At 45.2% G+C, this 20819-nt stretch overlaps 1 protein-coding gene across 4 annotated transcripts in view; it reads left to right on the top strand.

Annotated features, from left to right (window-relative positions):
* The window catches only part of LOC126251895 (uncharacterized), a 247780-nt gene that overhangs the window by 113218 nt on the left and 113743 nt on the right, over window positions 1-20819 (top strand). For all 4 annotated transcript variants that reach the window (XM_049952609.1, XM_049952610.1, XM_049952608.1 and 1 more), the window contains exon 3: window positions 13200-13357. In XM_049952609.1, coding sequence (XP_049808566.1) covers window positions 13265-13357 — 93 coding nt within the window. In that variant the 5' untranslated portion in view covers window positions 13200-13264. The remainder of the gene's footprint in view (window positions 1-13199; window positions 13358-20819) is intronic.

Raw genomic sequence — 20819 nt, 5'->3', positions numbered from 1 at the left:
GAAAACAGGAAGAAGTTGTGTGGAACTATGAAAAAATAAGCAAAATATACAAACTGAGTAGTCCATACGCAGTTACGCAACATCAAGGATAGTGTGAGCTCAGGAGCGCCGTGGTCCCATGGTTAGCGTGATCAGCTGCTGAACGAGAGGTCCTTGGTTCAAGACTTCCCTCGAGCGGAGAGTTTACTTACTTTATTTTCGCAAAGTTATGATCTGTCCGTTCGTTCATTGACGTCTGTTCACTGTAACAATTTTAGTGTCTTTGTTTTGCGACCGCAACGCAAAACCGTGCGATTAGTAGACGGAAGGACGTGCCTCTCCAATGGGAACCGAAAACATTTGATCGCAAGGTCATAGGTCAACCGATTGCTCCACAGGAAAACACGTCTGATATATTCTATACGACACTGGTGACGACATGTGCGTCACATGACAGGAATATGTTGTCGACCCACCTAACTTGTACACTTGGCGAATGGGTAAAAAGATTCTTGTATCTTGCCCGATTTAGCTTTTCTTGTGGATGTGATAATCACTCCCAAAAAACTGTGTTTCGACGTTTGTTTAGCTGTAGCGTCCCCATACTACGGCGCAGTTATCTCGCATCGGACGGACGGACGGACAGATAATAATTGCCTGAAAATAAAAAATTAAATTTTTCACTCGAGTAAAGACTTGAACCAAGGACCTCTCGTTCCGTAGCTACTCACGCTAAGCACGGGACCACGGCGCTCCTGACCTCACACGACCTTGATGTCTATTTTGCTCCTGGAATACTCGGTTGTATATTTTCTTACTTTTTTCATAGTTCCACACAACTTCTTCTTGTTTTCTCAATTGATCTGTGTTCAGTTTTTCAAGGCCTATCCAATGTGCCAACTTATAACTAAATCTGAGGGGGGTGCGATGGGGAGGTTCCCTTGTAAGTAGAATTTAGGGTATGACTAACAGAGTCGTTCTCCTCTCAAGCAGTCAGTTTGGAATAGATCAACTGGTCGAATTAGGTCTCATATTTATGAAAAGCGAATTATAGTACCAGACACACAGTCTGCCCCCGGTAGCTGAGTGATCAGCATGACAGAACGTCAATCCTAACGGCCCGGGTTCGATTCCCAGCTGGGTCGGAGATTTTCTCCGCTCAGAGACTGGTTGCTGTGTCGTCCTAATCATCATCATTTCATCCCCATCGACGCGCAAGTCGCCGAAGTGGCGTCAAATCGAAAGACTTCCACCCGGCGACCGGTCTACCCGACGGGAGACCCTAGTTCAAATGGTTCAAATGGCTCTGAGCACTATGGGATTCAACTTCTGAGGTCATCAGCCCTAGAACTTAGAACTACTTAAACCTAACTAACCTAAGGTTGGTTGGTTTGGGGAAGGAGACCAGACAGCGAGGTCATCGGTCTCATCGGATCAGGGAAGGATGGGGAAGGAAGTCGGCCGTGCCCTTTGAAAGGAACCATCCCGGCATTTGCCTGGAGCGATTTAGGGAAATCACTAACTAACTAAGGACATCACACACATCCATGCCCGAGGCAGGATTCGTACCTGCGACCGTAGTGGTCTCGCGGTTCCAGACTGTAGCGCCTAGAACCGCTCAGCCACTCCGGGTGGCGGGGGGGACCCTAGTCACACGACATTTATTTACCAGACACGCAGTCAGACGCCCTTCCGAAATTTAGGAAGACGGAATCTACCTGCTCAGCTGAACAGGAGTCGGTTAAAAATAAGGAAACACCGTGGGAAACGTGTGATTGAACAACAGCACAAACTCTAGCCGAGCCAAAAGGTTGCGCTGTTGTGTCTGGCCATGAACAACACCTGTGTAACATTATCAATACGTTGTAAGCGTCAGTCGCTCTCAAAAAAGTGTTCTGTGTACTTGTGAGTGCGTTATGTCGGAGCTGAGTGAATTCGAACGCGGACTGACAGTTGGGACTCGTATGGTAGGTACTTACTTAACCAAGGTAGATGAAGCGTTTGGTGTCTGAAGAGGCACGGTATCGAACATTTATACCGAACACAAGGAAAGTGGAAAATCGTCATCCGCTAAACCTTAACGTGTGCGATTAATGTTCGTGATAGACGCTTACTAAAGAGTATTTGACAAAAAAAAAAATGCTCGATAGCTGCAAAAGTCACTGAAGAACCCAACGTCGCACTCCCAAATCCTACCAGCGCCAAAACAACACAAATGGAGCTCCAGAAGCTTGGAGCTTCAGAGCGAGCTTGAGTTCCAGAACCACTCATCAGCGATGTAAATGCGCGTGACACGAACATGTGGCGCCGAAGCCATAAAACCTGGACTATGGAGCAATGGAACGAAGTCATTTGGTCGGATGATTCTTGCTGGCCGTTGTGGCCGAGCGGTTCTAGGCGCTTCAGTCCAGAACCGCGCTGGTGCTACGATCGCAGCTTCGAATCCTGCCTCGAGCATGGATGTGTGTGATGTCCTTAGTTAGGTTCAACTAGTTCTAAGTCAAGGGGACTGATGACCTCAGATGTTAAGTTCAAATGGTTCAAATGGCTCTGAGCGCTATGGGACTCAACTGCTGAGGTTATTAGTCCCCTAGAACTTAAAACTAGTTAAACCTAACTAACCTAAGGACATCACAAACATCCATGCCCGAGGCAGGATTCGAACCTGCAACCGTAGCGGTCTTGCGGTTCCAGACTGCAGCGCCTTTAACCGCACGGCCACTTCGGCCGGCTCAGATGTTAAGTTCCATAGTGCTTAGAGGCATTTGAACCAATTCGGATGATTTTTGTTGCACACTGTTCCCAACTTCTAGCCGAATGTACGTCCCAAAAGTGAAATTTGGTGGGAGGTCGGTGATGATTTGGACAGAAATATAGTGGTATTCCATGTGTCATATGGTTACTTTGGAAGGTCGTATTATTTCCAAGAATGATCAGGTCCGTCCCATGGTGCAATGTTTGTTCCAAACGGCGGTGCTATGATGCAAAACGACAGGTCCCACGTTCAGGATTAGTTTTGTGAGTGTGAGGATGTGGTGTCACCGCCAGACACCACACTTGCTAGGTGGTAGCTTAAATCGGCCGCGGTCCATTAGTACATGTCGGACCCGCGTGCCGCCACTGTCAGTGATCGCAGACCGAGCGCCACCACACGGCACGTCTCGAGAGACTTACGAGCACTCGCCCCAGTTGTACGGACGACGTAGCTAGCGATGCACACAGACGAAGCCTCGCTCATTTGCAGAGCAGATAGTTAGAATAGCCTTCAGCTAAGTCCATGGCTACGACCTAGCAAGGCGCCATTAGTAACATTGCATGTATCTATGGAGTCTCACTTATATCGTCAATAGCGATGTACCACAAGGATGGATTAAAGTTAAGTATTCCAGCAGCTACGTACTTTTCTTTATAGCATTCATTACGTATCCTGTTACAGACCTATCTCTTGCCTGCGTGAGCTTAGCGCGTGCCTTTCGCCTACTTCCGAGTGGCGTGGTTGTCTTGCTACGCCACAACAGAGGATACATTTTCGCATCTCTCCTGGCCGCCATAGTCACCAGACCTCAATATTACTTAGGATTTGTGGTCCGCTTGGGAAAGATGTGCGCGTGATTGCTATCCATGCCCCTCATCATTACCTCAATTTACTACAATTTTGCAGGAATAATGGTATAATATTACCTTTAAAACAATACAGGACCTGTGTTATCCCTTCAGAGATGACTGGAAGCTGTTTTGAATGCCGACGGGCTTCCTACACTGTATGAGGCGCGATAAAGTGTGTTTTCACAGTCCCATATTTTTATCCAAACCCCGTATCTATGGGTTGCAAGATGTGGGAGTAAAGAAAGCGGCGTTTTGCTCAGCTTGCTTAAGGGGAAGTTTATCTTTCGGTTCAAAAAATCGATTTTTTTAAATTGCATTTTTGGATGGAAAAGTGTTTATAATCCACCCCTGAAACGGTTTTTCCGAATACGGAACGGAAATGTTTGTTATTCGCGGTTGAACAAAAAAAATGCACTTGCCTGAAATCGGCCTTTTTCATGCACCAGTTTTTTTCTTTCGGAGGGCGAGTTATTGTACCCGTGCTTGGGAGGAAACACACAAAATTCAAATGAAAGTTTGAATGCGTGTGTTTTTGGAAGTTAGCCCCCAAGCATTTGCTTTCTGGTGCGAAGTCTGTGGAGACTGCGACTTTCCTGGCAGTGAGCAGCTTCAACGAAGGGTATTCAGCAATTCTGAAGGCCGTGACAACGATGGACGTCACCCTGGGACTCTATTCGACGCAGTTCGGCAAGCATTCGAACGACCACCGGATTCAAGCGGCCGTAAACCGCTTGTCACCGGCCGTACGAGCGGCTCTGGAGCAGCGCAGGATGGCCCAGGTAGAGCAGAACGCCCTCTATGAAGAAGAAGTAGGACTAGTTTAAGGACCAGAAATAGCAGATTGAAAATAAGTTGCATAATATTGCATTTATATGTAGTCAAAACTTCAAACGCGTTTATCTCGAAATGACTTTTTTCTCGCGCGGTATGGTAACTTCAAATCTACTGAACCGATTGGCATGTTTCTTTGTTTCCGACAAAGCTAGCTAAATTGTCTAGGAGTTGTACCACTTTTATTCCGATCCATCATTTGTAAATATTTTTACTTGGTCGACGAAGTCGAAAAATCGATGAAGAAACCATATTTTTTTCAAATGGCCGCCATTTTGTTTTATATGGTCCAAATAACTTAAGTGAGGTACAGTTCCTAAAGAATCTTATATTCTTCGCTAACGTCAACTCAATTTCGATTTCAGACGAGCCGGCTGACTTGAGACAAGTCGCGCGTGGAGGTCTACATCGAAATTTTGTTTCGTTCCGACGCCACTTCCTCCTTTGCTCTTCGACATTTCCGGTCCAAAAAATTCCAGTTTGTAGAGGAAATATGAATAAGCATTTTGACCAATTTTGACATTGATATCTATAACACATCCCGACAAAAAAATTCGCAAAGAACATGTTTTTTTTCTGGCCAAAGATAGTAAACCTCCCCTCAAAACCGCATTGATTGTGTCAGAGACGCTTCTTTTCCTACAGGTAGTCACAATGATCGTTCGAGCTTGAACTGTTCTCTGAGTCCCACAACAGACAGGCGTCGGCGATAACGGTCTGTAATTCAGTTTCTTTCAGTCTTCTTGCAAATACGGTTGACACACGCTTTAATCCACACAAGATGGATTACACATTGCACGTGAGATCTTTGACAAATATGAACTAGTAAAGGAGTTAATCCAGCTGCGTATTCAGTTTCAAATCTAATACACTGACGCAAAATGTCGCAACAGCAAGAAGGAGTTGTGCGACATAAACGGAAGTTGGTAGGCATGTTTATACATCGAAAAGATTATCACTATTCACATTTCGCGCCATTTGCATAAGAGGATGCAAATTAGGTTTGCTTTAAATACACATTGCGACGGTCGTGAGCGTTTGTTACCAATGAGACTGCACGTGGTGAGTTGATGTTAATCAAGAATGCCCTAAAGAAAGACGCCGTTACCAACCCCTCATTGAGTTTGAACAAGGTCGTGTAATACGTGTACGAGAAGTTGGATGTTCCATCTGCGATACTGAAGCAAAACGTCGCAGGATTGCAGCCACTGTACATCACTGCTGGCAGCGGTGGTCACGAGAAGAAGACATACCTCCAGACGGACTCGTGGCACTAGAGAGAGGGAAGAACGTCGTCCTCAGCGTATGGTTCTGGTGCATCTTACTGCATCTGCAGCAGCAATTTGAGCAGCAGTTGGCAGAGCAGTGATTCAACAAACTGTTACAAATAGGTTACTTGAAGAACAGCTACGAGACAGACGCTCTGTAGCGTGCATTCCACTGACCGCAAACCACCGCCATATGCGACTTTAGTGGTGTCAAGCGATGACTCATTGGAGGGCAGGATGGAGATCGGTTTCTGATGAAGGCTGGTCCTTCCCCGGTGCCAGTGATGGCTGTGTCTTCGTTATAAGGAGGCCAGTTGAGGTCCTGCAACCAATCTGCTGCGTGCTACACACACTGGACCTATATCTGGACGTGTCGTCTGAAGTACGATTTTCTGTGAGAGCAGGCGGTCACGTCTACACTACTGGCCATTAAAATTGCTACACTAAGGAGAATTGCACATGATAAACGGGTATTCATTGGACAAACATATTATACTAGAACTGACATGTGATTACATTTTCACGCAATTTGGGTGCATAGATCCTGAGAAATCAGTACTTAGAACAAAAACGTCTGGCCTTGATACGCCTGGGCATTGAGTCAAACAGAGCTTGGACGGCGTGTACAGGTACAGCTGCCCATCCATCTTCAACACGATACCACAGTTCACCAAGAGTAGTGACTGGAGTATTGTGACGAGCCAGTTGCTCGGCCACCATTGACCAGAGGCTTTAAAATGGTTAGAAATCTCGAGAATGTGCTGGCCAGGGCAACAGTCGAACATTTTCTATATCCAGAAAGGCCCGTACAGGACCTGCAACATGCGATCGTGCATTATCCTGCTGAAATGTTGGGTTTCGCAGGGTTCGAATGAATGGTAGAGCCACGGGTCGTAACACATCTGAAATGTAACGTCCACTGTTCAAAGTGCCGTCAATGCGAACAAGAGGTGACCGATACGTGTAACCAATGGCACTCCATACCATCACGCCGGGTGATACTCCAGTATGACGATGACGAATACACGCTTCCAATTTGCGTACACCGCGATGTCGCCAAACACGGATGCGACCATCATGATGCTGTAAACAGAACCTGGATTCATCCGAAAAAATGACGTCTTGCCATTCGTGCACCCAGATTCGTCGTTGAGTACACCATCGCAGGCGCTCCTGTCTGTGATGCAGCGTCAAAGGTAACCGCAGCCGTGGTCTCCGAGCTGATACTCCATGCTGCTACAAACTTCGTCGAACTGTTCGTGCAGATGGTTGTTGTCTTGCAAACGTCCCCATCTGTTGACTCAGGGATCCAGACGTGGATGCACGAACCGTTACAGCCATGCGAATAAGATGCCTGTCATCTCGACTGCTAGTGATACGAGGCCGTTGGGATCCAGCACGGCGTTCCGTATTACCCTCCTGAATCCACCGATTCCATACTCTGCTAACAGTCATTGGTTCTCGGCCAACGCGAGCAGCAATGTCGCGATACGATAAACCGCAATCGCGATAGGCTACAATCCGACCTTTATCAAAGTCGGAAACGTGATGGTACGCATTTCTCCTCCTTACACGAGGCATCACACACAACGTTTTACCAGGCAACGCCGGTCAACTGCTGTTTGTGTATGAGAAATCGGTTGGAAACTTTCCTCACGTCAGCACTTTGTAGGTGTCGCCACCGGCGCCAAAGTTGTGTGAATCCTCTGAAAAGCTAATAATTTACATATCACAGCATCTTCTTCCTCTCGGTTAAATTTCGCGTCTGTAGCACGTCATCTTCGTGGTGTAGCAATTTTAATGGCCAGTAGTGTAGTTATCCCACACACTCTGATTCCAAATTTGTGCATCAGTCTTGTGATTCGACCTTTTGTACTGCCATTCATGATCAGCAATCAAAGGGGTGTCTTCCAACAGGATAACGCTGTCTACAGTGTGTCGACATGTTGCCTTTGCCTTCTCGGTCACCACATCTGTCTCCAGTCGAGCGCATATGGAATACCATCGGAAGACAACTTCAGCGTTATCCGCAACGAGCATTAACCGCTCCTGTGTTGTCCGACCAACTGCAACAGGCATCGAACTCCATCCCACAAACTGACTTCCGACACCTGTACAACACGACGCATGCACGTCGGCATGCCTGCATTCGGCATTCTGACGGTTGCATCTCAAATTTTCTCATGGCTTACCGCGAGCTTACATTAAACCTTTGATCATGCAGTCTTAATCACTTATAAGTAGACAATGTATTCCCGAAATTTCATTACTCTACATGAATTATATTTTTTTCTGACATTTATACCGTCAGGGCCTGCCATCTTGTTCGCTTTGAGGAGTCATTATCTTCGAATATCGAAAGTGTTTATACCAGTATCTCACTTTTGTGAGTGTTTGCGATGGTCTAAAATTTGTAAGGTAGTATCCTCACATGTGAGTAGATTTTTAAATATTCTTTATCTAAAATTTCGGGTTTCTGTCTGCTACCTTCAGTTGAATCGTCTAATCTACGATAAATTGGATGTAAGGTTTGGAGCCGTTCAATGAGTTCAGATATGACCATAATTTCCAAGAATTTTCTCGTATATTTTTCGCCGAAATCTGATCGCAGAAATTATTGCCAACATCATAGCCCTTATTGCAGATAGTTTTGCCATTACGTTTTCTGTATCGATTTCCTCACATTCTCTTTAGTAGATAGAGCATATCAGTCTTTGTTTTCTCAGTATCTTTAGAACTGTAAATTAACTCAACGCGGAAATTTTCAGTATTTTATTACTTTATCTTGTACGTATTTTCCTACAGCGCGGCTATCAATTTGACCGAACCCAAATATTCTCGTAGCTTTCTTTTTGACATTTTGTGCTTTTGATTTCCATTGTCCCATACCTTTGATTACCATTGTCCCGTTAATAGGTATTGGTCGTCCAAGAGCTAGAGATGAAATGACACTGCATTATTTGTGATGTGTGTAGACCCTTCCTACAGGTAAAATTCTAGTGCAGCTCTTAGTTTTTTATGTATTTCCACAACTTTTCTAAACTTTCCTCTTGTCTGTGTAAAAATGATCACATTCTTTCCTCGATTTACATGCAGTTTTTCATTCCTATGTATGTCGTTATGGAAGTCGTTTCTATAGGCCTACTTGTACGTAACTCATTCAGTAAATGTAACTGATTGTTGAATTACTGTTCCATGTCCAAGATTAGCGTTTATTTTGTTGGAAGAGTGTCAAAATTATAGGAAAACTGTCAGTCTGCCTCTCAGCAACAGATGGGAACCATGCTTACAGCGCACGTAACAACCGCAAATTGCAGATGGATGGGCGCTTTAAGGAAAACTGGCAAGGAAGTGTAATTAAGACTGACAAGACCTGTTAACCCTCGCCACACTTTGTCACGCCTTCACCAGGCTACTCAGGCCTTATCGAGCTTTCTTGTCGGTTTTCCTTGCTGTTACACAGCCCGGTGCTGTGTTTTCTTTCGTGCTGGGCTATCTCTGCTGGAACTGTCTGTCACAGATACCAATAAACACTGCCTGAATGAAAAAGGGAAGTACGGAGAAGGAGCGGAGAAAAAGAAGTGAACTCCACATGTTGGAGGCTGTGTCATGTTATTTCAGTGACTGCAAAGTCGAGTGAAATTTTCAAAGAACTTGGCAGTATGGGCTCACTTATCAGTATGACGTTTCACCCGCACTGGCTTAGATACGTGCATTGGTTCGATTCAGAAGGGTGTCATAAGGCAGTTTCATTCTTTCCTGAGGCAAACTGGGTCAAGATTGTTGTAACTGGGGCCGGTGCTGTGGCCGAGTGGTTCTAGGCGCTTCAGTCCGGAACCAAGCGGCTGCCACGGTCGCAGGTTCGAATCCTGCCTCGGACATGGATGTGTGTGATGTCCTTAGGTTAGTTAGGTTTACGTAGTTCTAAGTCTAGGGGACTGATGACCTCAGATGTTAAGTACCATAGTGCTTAGAGCCTTTTGAACCATCTTTGTTGTAACTGGCCCTTGATGTTCTTGATACTTGCCCTAGAAAGAGATGACGTCCGAACTGAAACTGGTCTCAAACGCGTTCTGTCGGGGACGGATTCGGAAGTCTTCGTGGCCACCGAAGTATCTCGAAGTAGTTCGTAGAAATACACGACACATGTGGACGAGCATTGTTCTATTGAACAATAGGAAAGACAATTGCCCAGTAAAGATCTCAAATACAACATGGAACAACAGCTTTACAGCATGACTGTAAAACAACTCATACCTACAACGAATGCAGGAACTGACATGGCAAAATTACCTATATGTGAACAAAACGAGCTAACAGTAAAATCGCCAAAGTCATAGAAAATAGAATAATCTACGCCAAAAAGTCATATACAGAATGAATACTCCAAAAACCATAGTTGACCATTAACATCAAATGCAATAGCAGTGAAATCAGACAAACGAAATGGTATAGTCATTGTAAAACATAATAACTACATTGATTAAGTAATAAATCTTTTCCAGAGTAACAACATTAAGCAATCCAACCGACAAATTTAAGGCACCAATTAAAATATGTAAAGCAAACTTTACTGAACCCACATATTCCAACTTCACATGCACAACGTAAGGTATATAAAAACCTGATTGCAATCTGTTCAATAATAAATTGTATTGACAGTGTTATACATCTCCGAAGAAACATAATAAATTAATAGCGAACCTACACACATATAAAAAAAAGAAACCATAAAAAAACAAAATAAGATTGACCTATAATAAAGAGTGTCTCAAAAAGAATGACCCGATTTTAAATAGAATTATTTACTAGGAAGAAGGGCTTAACACCAACAAATTGCATACTAAATTACTCAGGAAAGGCAGAAGTTCATAAAAATCCATCATAAATGTTCAATATATCCGCCATTGGCTGCACAGACGACATCTAGCCGATAACCAAATTCATCTCAAACTGAGTATAAGGTGTCTTCAGTCAGTGAAGCTACAGCAGCTGATATTCTGGTTTTTAGTTCATCAATGTCACGAGGTAAGGGAAGAGCGTAAAGACATTGTTTAACACATCCCCACAGTTAACTCTTTCGACGTCAGGGGAACTAGGAGGCCAAGAGTGCAAAGCCTGGTCTCGCAGTCCTGTATGTCCTATCCAATGTTGAGGCATGTTGGCATTGAGGAATCTGCGCACGTTGTTGTGCCAGTTCCGTAGCATTGCAAGATGTGATTGTCCTGTTACGGTTTCTTACTCAAAAGTAGGGTCCATTAACTTGCCTTTTCGAAACAGCACAAAAAACATTCACTTCTGGTGAATCACGTTCGTGTCCAATAGTTTCATGACGACTTTCGAGCCCCCACATACGCACATTATGACAGTGAACCTTACCGCTAATATGGAAAGTGGCCTCATCGCTGAATATCAGCCGTGACATAAAAGTGTCATCTTCCATGTGCTCTAGAATAGCATTGCTAAAGTCCATTCGCTTCACTCTGTCAGTATCTCCAAGAGCTTGTACCGGTTATAATCGGTATGGTTTGAGGGCTAAGCGACGCCGTAACACACGCCATACCATACCATACCATACCATACCGGTAACGCAAGTTCTCGGCTAGCACGACGCGTAGACTAGCGGGGGCTCCGCTCAATTGCTCGTCGGATTTGTTCCACTGTTCGGTCAAGAACGCGTGACCGGCCACGACTTTTGCCTGTACAGCGGCACCCTGTTTCTTCAAACTGTTTATACCACCGCCGAATGTTCTTTGGTGATGGTGGTTTAGCACGAAATCGAAAATGAAACGCCCGCTGAACTGCGATCACTGATTAAGTACGACTAAACTCAATAACACAATACGCCTTCTGTCGCGCGGACGCCATATTGCGCGAGACTGGTTGCACGCTTCAGGTCAGCGCTCGTAGCGACATCTAGCGGATTTTTCTGAAACTCTAGACCATGCCAATTACATCTTGCGCTGTTTCAGTTACCTAGTGGCATTTGTCTCAATATTATTACAAGTTAAAATCGGGTAATTCTTTTAGGAACACAGACAAATTCAACTCTTTCGACGTAACAAATTTATATGTAAATGTACTGGTATCTGAAACAATTGAGATTATAAAGAACAACCTCCTCAGAATAGAAATCTACTATTGAAGTTTATGTAATTATTAACTTCCTACAGCTTACTTTCCCCATGCGGATCCTCTACGACCTCATTCCTTTCCCCCCATCTGCTCCTATTCCTCGAACATATCCGCATACTCTACACCTCCCGCCACCTTGATCCCCCTCACCCCCTCGTTGCTCCTCTCCTCTCCTCTCCCATCCCCACCCTCTACCACACCTTCACTGTTGTGTCCCCCCTACCCTCCATCTGTACACCCTTCATCTCCTTTCCCAAGGTTGCTTCCGTCAACTCCCCCTCACAGATGATGCCCTCTCTCCCTCCATTTATCCCTCCTATCAACTTTGATCCTCACCCCCCCTCCTTTCCTCTGTCCTTTCCCTGGGCTCCCTCTCCGCCCCCTTCCATCCTGTTTTCTCCCCACCTAACTTCTCCCTTCCTACCTTCTTCCCCTGGGCCCCTTTGTATCCCCCTCTGCCTTTCACCTGTTGAGTCTGCCCAGCCTCCCCCCCCCCCCTCTTATGGGTCCTCGTCCTCCATCAGCTCCTTTCCCCCTCCCCCCTTTCGTTTTTCCTCTCCTTCCCCCCCTTTTCTTTCCCATCATCTGTCCAGGTTCACCCCGTCTACCCTCGGCTGTGGTATGTCATATTTGTGCCAACTTTTTAGTGCAGTGTTCAAGTGAATGTCCAGTGTTGTTCATCTTTCCAGAGTGTTGCGAACAGAAATCATGCTGTCGCCGGATGTGAATTTTACATCTCTTGCGAACAGAAACCAGACTGTCGCCATGTTTTTTAGTTGTCTATTATTTTACCTTCTGCTTCATATGTATTTTATTAGCATCATCAACCCTTTTTTCTATGTTTTAAGTTCTACGATTTTCCTCCATGTTACCATTTAACTCTCCGATTTTATCGCCTGTTTTTATTATTTATTATCTTCATCTTTTTAAAACAAATTCTGTACGCTGAAGAGCGGCATACTAAGCTGCTGCCAGCCCTCCCTCTTCAGAGGGAATCGAAACTCAATAAATTAAAAAAAAAAGAAAACAGCTTACTCTATCTCAAAGTTATTTTGTATTTGTCAAGAAAATTGACACACAAGCTGATGCTGATGGGGTAGCAATGGGAAAGTGTATTGTAGGTACTATTACAGAGATATTTATTGATACACTAGAAGAAAATTCCTCAGCTCAAACCGGCCATTCAGTAACAAAGTATGTAGATGACACAGTACTGCTGATAGATGAATATCATAGCGACATACAAACTACTCATCAGAAATTAAACAGCCGTGTCCCTCTTTCAAGTTCGACGCACGCACACGTACAATGAGGGTTACCCAGTATACCGAGCAAGTGGCCCGATTAACCTCACTGAGAGTGTGCTACTGATGTTTGCAGGAGCAGCAGCAGAGTGCGGGAGCGAGCACGGGCGCCCGGCAAATGCGCACAGCACTGGCGGCGAGATGACGGGGGCTGCGAAGGCGCCGCAGGCGGCGCTGCTGCCCCCAGACGGCGGCTGGGGGTGGGTCATCGTGGGCGCGCAGGCCCTCAGCAACGTGAGTACAGCCACTGGCCAACAGCCAAGGCACTGACACTGAACTGCCTATGCAATGTAAACTGACAAGGGGAGGATTGGGTTGTTTGGGGGAAGAGACCAAACAGCGAGGTCATCGGTCTCATCGGATTAGGGAAGGAAGTCGGCCGTGCCCTTTCAAAGGAACCATCCCGGCATTTGCCTGGAGCGATTTAGGGAAATCACGGAAAACCTAAATCCACAGATTTATATCAAACTTTGTACACTTTTAGTAGGCCACTAAAGCAACATAATGTGCAAGTAGTAAGGTGCTCTACTCTGGTAATTCCGAGAAAATCGTAAGAGAATTTTTTCGCGTCTGTTATGCGCTTAGGTATCTGTGCGTAGGGGCTGGACGTTAGAGTTCATGGTGGTCGAGTGATACGGCACGGTAGCTCAGCGTGTTCGGTCAGAGAGCTGGGTGGTCTCTGTATCAAACACCTGAGTGAAGGGATCATCAACGAACTTCAACGGATGTTATGTGACGACCGCTACGACCAAATAACAACGAACAATCACGAACGAAATGCACCAAAAAAGTGGTCAGTGTTCGAGCTTTCTGAGACGAACATATGTGAGGCGACGGTTCGACTCTCGCTCGAACTTAATTATTAATCTATTTTTCATCATGTAATATTAGTATCTGTTTCGATAGCTTAAATAAACTTACATTCCGTAATCTAGCCATGCAGGTTCATAAAAGCCAAACAATTCGAGTAAAAATTTCTTAGATCGTCGGTGAGCAGCGACCACCTGATATTCATAGAATATCTTACGCGCCACGGCGAAGAATACGAATTGTTCATAAATGGTATCGATTGCGAAATTTTGTGTTTCTTATTTTTTGACAGTTGAAGAATTGTAATCCCTTTCTGTTACCAAGCCCCTGATATAGTCTTTAAAGACTGCGGACGTGTATGTGACGCGGTCCGCAATCACTAATTAGTTATTAAAAAATATTCTTATTGTTCAGTCCTATGTAAGAATTTATGTGTGCATCTAAGATGAAATATCGAGATATTAAAGGACTTTATTTAAAGAAACAGCCAGCAAGATAGAAAATTGAAATTGTACGGAGCCTATTGTTAGCAATACTGTCTAAGGTAATTAAATTGCTTATTGTTCTCTCAAATGCTGTAGTGCCTGCTTATTACTTAAAGTATTTCCATGCTATCCATCTCCTATTAATGATAACAGAAATAACGGTTTTTTTTATAGTTTTCATATAGCTACCAGGGACCGACTGCATGTCGGCTAACGTCATAGTTAAGGCAGAACGCCCATTGCCATTTACCTTGTTTGTGATTTAAATCGAATTTCTTTTAACGTGTGGTGTAGTATAGCAAAGAAAATTTCCAGCTGTGTTCGTAGTTGCTATGTGTCATATCCGGTCGTGATCGAACATGATCACGATACAAATAAATTAAGTGGCAGTGCGATCTTTGTTTTAAACCTTGAGAAAGCTATGCCTTCTGCAAACGATTTCAGATGACATATAAACAACCACATACAGTACTTAAGTTTTTGAAAAGTCTTTGCTATTCCCCCCCAAGAAGTGGTGCAAAACTCACAACAGATTTCTGAATCTTCACAACAGAATAATAATTTAATCAAAATATAAATACTTTTTTTAAAAAAACATCACAATCACTGGTCATATTATTTAATTTTTTCAATATCAATGAGGTGCGTTTTCCCTTAGCAACTTTGAACATACCTTGCAAACGCGGGAAAACAGCATTCATTCAATATAGTGGATGCCGTTTAATTTATGTTTTCCATGTCAGTATGACAAATACCATCCCGCAACGTATGACGTTGAAAGCACATCCGACGAGTAATTGCACATTACTCTTTTGGTCTGGCACACTGTGACTTAGTATATTACTGAACAGCGTCATTCGGGTCATTATTCATCGAGGTTTCCAAGCCTGTCCTCGTCCTTGAAAATTTAATTAAATTCGCTACAACTTCATAATAATGCATGTGTGTATTTTTTCATTATATTAAATGGTTCAAATGGCTCTAAGCACTGCGGGACTTAACATCTGAGGTCATCAGTCCCTTAGAACTTAGAACGACTTAAACCTAACTAACCTAAAGACGTCACACACACCCATGCCCGAGGCAGGATTCGAACCTGCGACCGTAGCAGCAGCGCGGTTCCGGACTGAAGCGCCTAGAACTGCTAGGCCACAGCGGCCGGCAATTATATTACCTCTCAAATGACATATAAGTTAAATAATTGACTAGTGATGAAAAAAATATAGTTTAAAAAATTAATTGTAGCGGGATTAGAACCGCCGCCTCGACTTCGACACTCTTCCATGGCGTGAATGCTGATCAATTTTGGGGGGGGGGGGGGGGGGGAGGGGGCAAGGGTCGCAACCCGAGGTCTGGCCACGATGTCCCGTTCCCACCCTCCAGAAACCAAGAGAAGCGTAAGGAATGTGGAGTATAGGTACAATGAACATCGTTTATTGACCTTTTTTCCTTTCGTTCTTTTTTATTTCTGTTTATTTATTTAGTTTTGGCATTAATACCACCGAGAATTTCAGGAAAGCGGCGTCACGCGAAGAGGAAGGCGTAGTAAGACCGCAGACTAAGAAGAACGTTCCGATTACCAGGGAATAAAATGGTTCAAAAGGCTCTGAGCACTATGGGACTTCACATCTGAGGTCATCAGTCCCCTAGAACTTAGAACGACTTAAACCTAACTAACCTGAAGACGTCACACACACCCATGCCCGAGGCAGGATTCGAACCTGCGACTGTAGCGGTCGCGCGGTTCCAGACTAGCGTCTAGAACCGCTCGGCCACTCCAGCCGGCACCAGGGAATATATCGGTTCTAAATGTAGAAGAGGCAGGGATCAACTCGTCATGATAGGAACACTCCAGCTCTGGGGTGGGTTAAGGAAGACACTGCAAAGGAAATTGTAGGAAAATTGTCTGTATTTTGGATTGCAGACAACTGTGCAGTGGCGTTCATTAAGGAACTGCGAAAAGTCAAAGACACATTTCTCGCCATCAGCAAACAAGTGGTGTGCTGCGTGTCCACAAATCCACCTCGCAGAGTTCGTCTTTCCTTGCAGGAAGTGTCTCGCGTGTGGAAAGAGGAGTAGTTGAGTTGGTGTCTGATGAGGAATCGTACGGGTAATTAGGGACAACATCTGTCGCACCAGGAACGAGACACCTCTCTCTCGTCGATCTGCACACCAGGCGGTGCACGCCTGTGTCCATAACATCACAGTCAACACACAACGGGGTGTCTGCGAGGTGAATCCTGTGAAGACGTGACCGGCATACTTGCTTCCCATTGACAGTAAGGTACCATGCCTGCTGGAGGTCAGCGTCAAGATAAGGAGCGCACACCGATCGCCAAACGGCACGCCAGTAAACGTGGGGAAGCTTCCCCTCAACTACATTCGGTGACCTGTGCTGCTGAAGGAAACCATAGATCGCCTTCCTGGATGTCAATTGCACCGGCAGTATCACAGTACAGACGTAGCTCAGTTCAAGCAAAATGTTTCAAATGGCTCCGAGCACTATGCGACTTAACTTCTGAGGTCATCAGTCCCCTAGAACTTAGAACTACTTAAACCCAACTTACCTAAGGACTTCACACTCATCCATGCCCGAGGCAGGATTCGAACCTGCTACCGTAGCGGTCGCGCGGTTCCAGACTGTAGCGCCTACAACCGCTCGGCCACTCAGGCCGGCTCAAAGCAAAAAGCGCTCGAAGTAAAAGAAGAGCAGCGGGACTACCGAAAGTTGAATAGGTGCTGCGAGAGAGTGTGGTGCATCGGCCTCCAGCAATGGGCTGGTAAGGCACGTAGGACTACGGCGCCACAACATGTGAGAGCCAATAGAAAGGGCTACCGCTCTGTCAGCCGCATGATACAGACCTAAACAGCGCCTGGAGCGTGGAAGGGTGAGGGTTTCGTTCCTGATCTTGAATAGCAAGCCGTGGCAAACAAACGAACCCAGTACCGCTACCATGCTTCGGGCCATGGATAGCGGAATAGGAAGTGTCTGTGCCACGTGTGAGGTATGTGACGCCAAAGATACGTTTACGCATTGTGTGCGCTGCAGAAGATCGAGCGCTCGTAAACGGCGATCTTAGAGTTCGGAGAGTAGACGTCTGCAGTTGAGGGTAATCGTCCGCCGCAGATCACTTGCGAAATCGAGTCCCAAGCATCGGAGAGTATCAGCTAGACGCAAAGGAGCAGCACTGCTCGCAGGAAGTCCCGCACCTATAGCCATTCTCACTCGATTTGCGGACGTTAAGGCAGCTACCACAAGTTTCGTCGTAGGTGGTAACCCATCCCAGCGACTCCCTAACCTCAGCACCGCTACGAAGAGCGATGACGAGATCGCCTGCGTATGCAGTGCAGCTGAATACATGGTCACCGACAGACATCCCAGAGAGGCGTTGACGGAGGCCGCACTGCAACGTTTCCATGGCGAATGCGTACAACAGTGCAGAGAGCGGCCAGCCTCGACGCACTGACCGACGGATCGAGATGGGAGGAATAAGACGGCCATTGTAGAGTACACGAGACGTAGCTCCATGAAGGAGACGCATTACGACAAAATGTCACAGTCAAACAGAGTATTGATCATATACAGGGTGTTTCAAAAATGACCGGTATATTTGAAACGGCAATAAAAACTAAACGAGCAGCGATAGAAATACACCGTTTGTTGCAATATGCTTGGGACAACAGTACATTTTCAGGCAGACAAACTTTCGAAATTATAGTAGTTACAATTTTCAACAACAGATGGCGCTGCGGTCTGGGAAACTCTATAGTACGATATTTTCCACATATCCACCATGCATAGCAATAATATGGCGTAGTCTCTGAATGAAATTACCCGAAACCTTTGAAAACGTGTCTGGCGGAATGGCTTCACATGCAGATGAAATGTACTGCTTCAGCTGTTCAATTGTTTCTGGATTCTGGCGGTACACCTGGTCTTTCAAGTGTCCCCACAGAAAGAAGTCACAGGGGTTCATGTCTGGCGAATAGGGAGGCCAATCCACGCCGCCTCCTGTATGTTTCGGATAGCCCAATCACACAATCATCGAAATATTCATTCAGGAAATTAAAGACGTCGTCCGTGCGATGTGGCCGGGCACCATCTTGCATAAACCACGAGGTGTTCGCAGTGTCGTCTAAGGCAGTTTGTACCGCCACAAATTCACGACGAATGTCCAGATAGCGTGATGCAGTAATCGTTTCGGATCTGAAAAATGGGCCAATGATTCCTTTGGAAGAAATGGCGGCCCAGACCAGTACTTTTTGAGGATGCAGGGACGATGGGACTGCAACATGGGGCTTTTCGGTTCCCCATATGCGCCAGTTCTGTTTATTGACGAAGCCGTCCAGGTAAAAATAAGCTTCGTCAGTAAACCAAATGCTGCCCACATGCATATCGCCGTCATCAATCCTGTGCACTATATCGTTAGCGAATGTCTCTCGTGCAGCAATGGTAGCGGCGCTGAGGGGTTGCCGCGTTTGAATTTTGTATGGATAGAGGTGTAAACTCTGGCGCATGAGACGATACGTGGACGTTGGCGTCATTTGGACCGCAGCTGCAACACGGCGAACGGAAACCCGAGGCCGCTGTTGGATCACCTGCTGCACTAGCTGCGCGTTGCCCTCTGTGGTTGCCGTACGCGGTCGCCCTACCTTTCCAGCACGTTCATCCGTCACGTTCCCAGTCCGTTGAAATTTTTCAAACAGATCCTTTATTGTATCGCTTTTCGGTCCTTTGGTTACATTAAACCTCCGTTGAAAACTTCGTCTTGTTGCAACAACACTGTGTTCTAGGCGGTGGAATTCCAACACCAGAAAAATCCTCTGTTCTAAGGAATAAACCATGTTGTCTACAGCACACTTGCACGTTGTGAACAGCACACGCTTACAGCAGAAAGACGACGTACAGAATGGCGCACCCACAGACTGCGTTGTCTTCTATATCTTTCACAGCACTTGCAGCGCCATCTGTTGTTGAATATTGTAACTACTGTAATTTCGAAAGTTTGTCCGCCTGAAAATGTACTGTTGTCCCAAGCATATTGCAACAAACGGTGTATTTCTATCGCTGCTCGTTTAGTTTTTATTGCCGTTTCAAATATACCGGTCATTTTTGAAACACCCTGTATATCAAAGATTATAAACATGCATTTGGATTTTTTTCTACTAAAGAATCTCGTAAGTTGTCGATGATTTTGTATCAGTGTCGTTTGGATAAAAAAAAATATACCTCTGTTCAGGTATTTAGACCTTACTTCAGTTATTCCAGAATCGTGTCACAGAAACTGTCGAAAACTACGCTGAGCAGCGCTCTCGTATCTGCCTTGGGCTTACTAAAGCTATGCCCCACAGAACACACTATGTCATCGCTGCGAATAAAAGATGATTGTGACGCCCATACATATTCAGTTTTCCCAGATGGTAGCACAGAGATGTTTTACAGTCATATTAGACACAATCTCCTTCAAGTTACTTTATGCAGAAAATAAGCTAAAAAACTTCTTGAACTGTACTAAATTGTTGGCAGCCACTGGACGTGGAAAGCGCTCCATCGGTCATGACAAGCTTTCACGAATAGTCCCTTCTCGGAACAAAAATGTTCGAGGATTAAGGTCTTCAATTCTTTTTGAATCCCTATTTTTCCCCTTTCGTATTCAGAGAGTTATCATGCACATTTTTCAAATGAATTTACTGTCTCATGAACTCATTTAAGGGAACATCGGTTAGTCACTCACAAGTAATTCTGTTGTGGATTGGCAGGAGCCAACCCACGGCGTTTGGAGGAAGCCGAAAGGCACGCGTTTAAGCTCACGCAGGCTGGCGTGAGGTCTGGAACAGGACAAGGTATTTAAACTTCAGAAAAAAGGTGGTACATGGTGGAATACTTAACTTTAATCCATTAATGTTGAACGTAGCTCTTGTCTGTACATTCTTTACAATATCAATAGCAACTGATAATGGCGCCTTGCTAGGTCGTAGCAAATGACGTAGCTGAAGGCTATGCTAACTACCGTCTCGGCAAATGAGAGCGTATTTTGTCAGTGAACCATCGCTAGCAAAGTCGGCTGTACAACTGGGGCGAGTGCTAGGAAGTCTCTCCAGACCTGCCGTGTGGCGGCGCTCTGTCTGCAATCACTGATAGTGGCGACACGCGGGTCGACGTATAATAACGGACCGCGGCCGATTTAAAGGCTACCACCTAGCAAGTGTGGTGTCTGGCGGTGACACCACAAATTCTATAACCAAAAAAAGGGCCACGAAATGTTTTTGCTAGTTATTTCTCAGGCTCTATCTGAAGAAAGCGTAAGACCGATATCATTTGTTCTATGTGACTAACGTCAGCAGCACAGTCTGAAATAGCCGCTTCGTATTTTTTTCTTTTATGACTTCATTCGGAAAGT

The sequence above is a fragment of the Schistocerca nitens genome, chromosome 4 (genome assembly GCF_023898315.1).
Source record: "Schistocerca nitens isolate TAMUIC-IGC-003100 chromosome 4, iqSchNite1.1, whole genome shotgun sequence".
NCBI classification, from domain to species: domain Eukaryota; kingdom Metazoa; phylum Arthropoda; class Insecta; order Orthoptera; family Acrididae; genus Schistocerca; species Schistocerca nitens.
The sequence above is the reverse complement of the archived record's forward strand: the minus strand, read 5'-3'. Positions and strand labels throughout refer to the sequence as shown.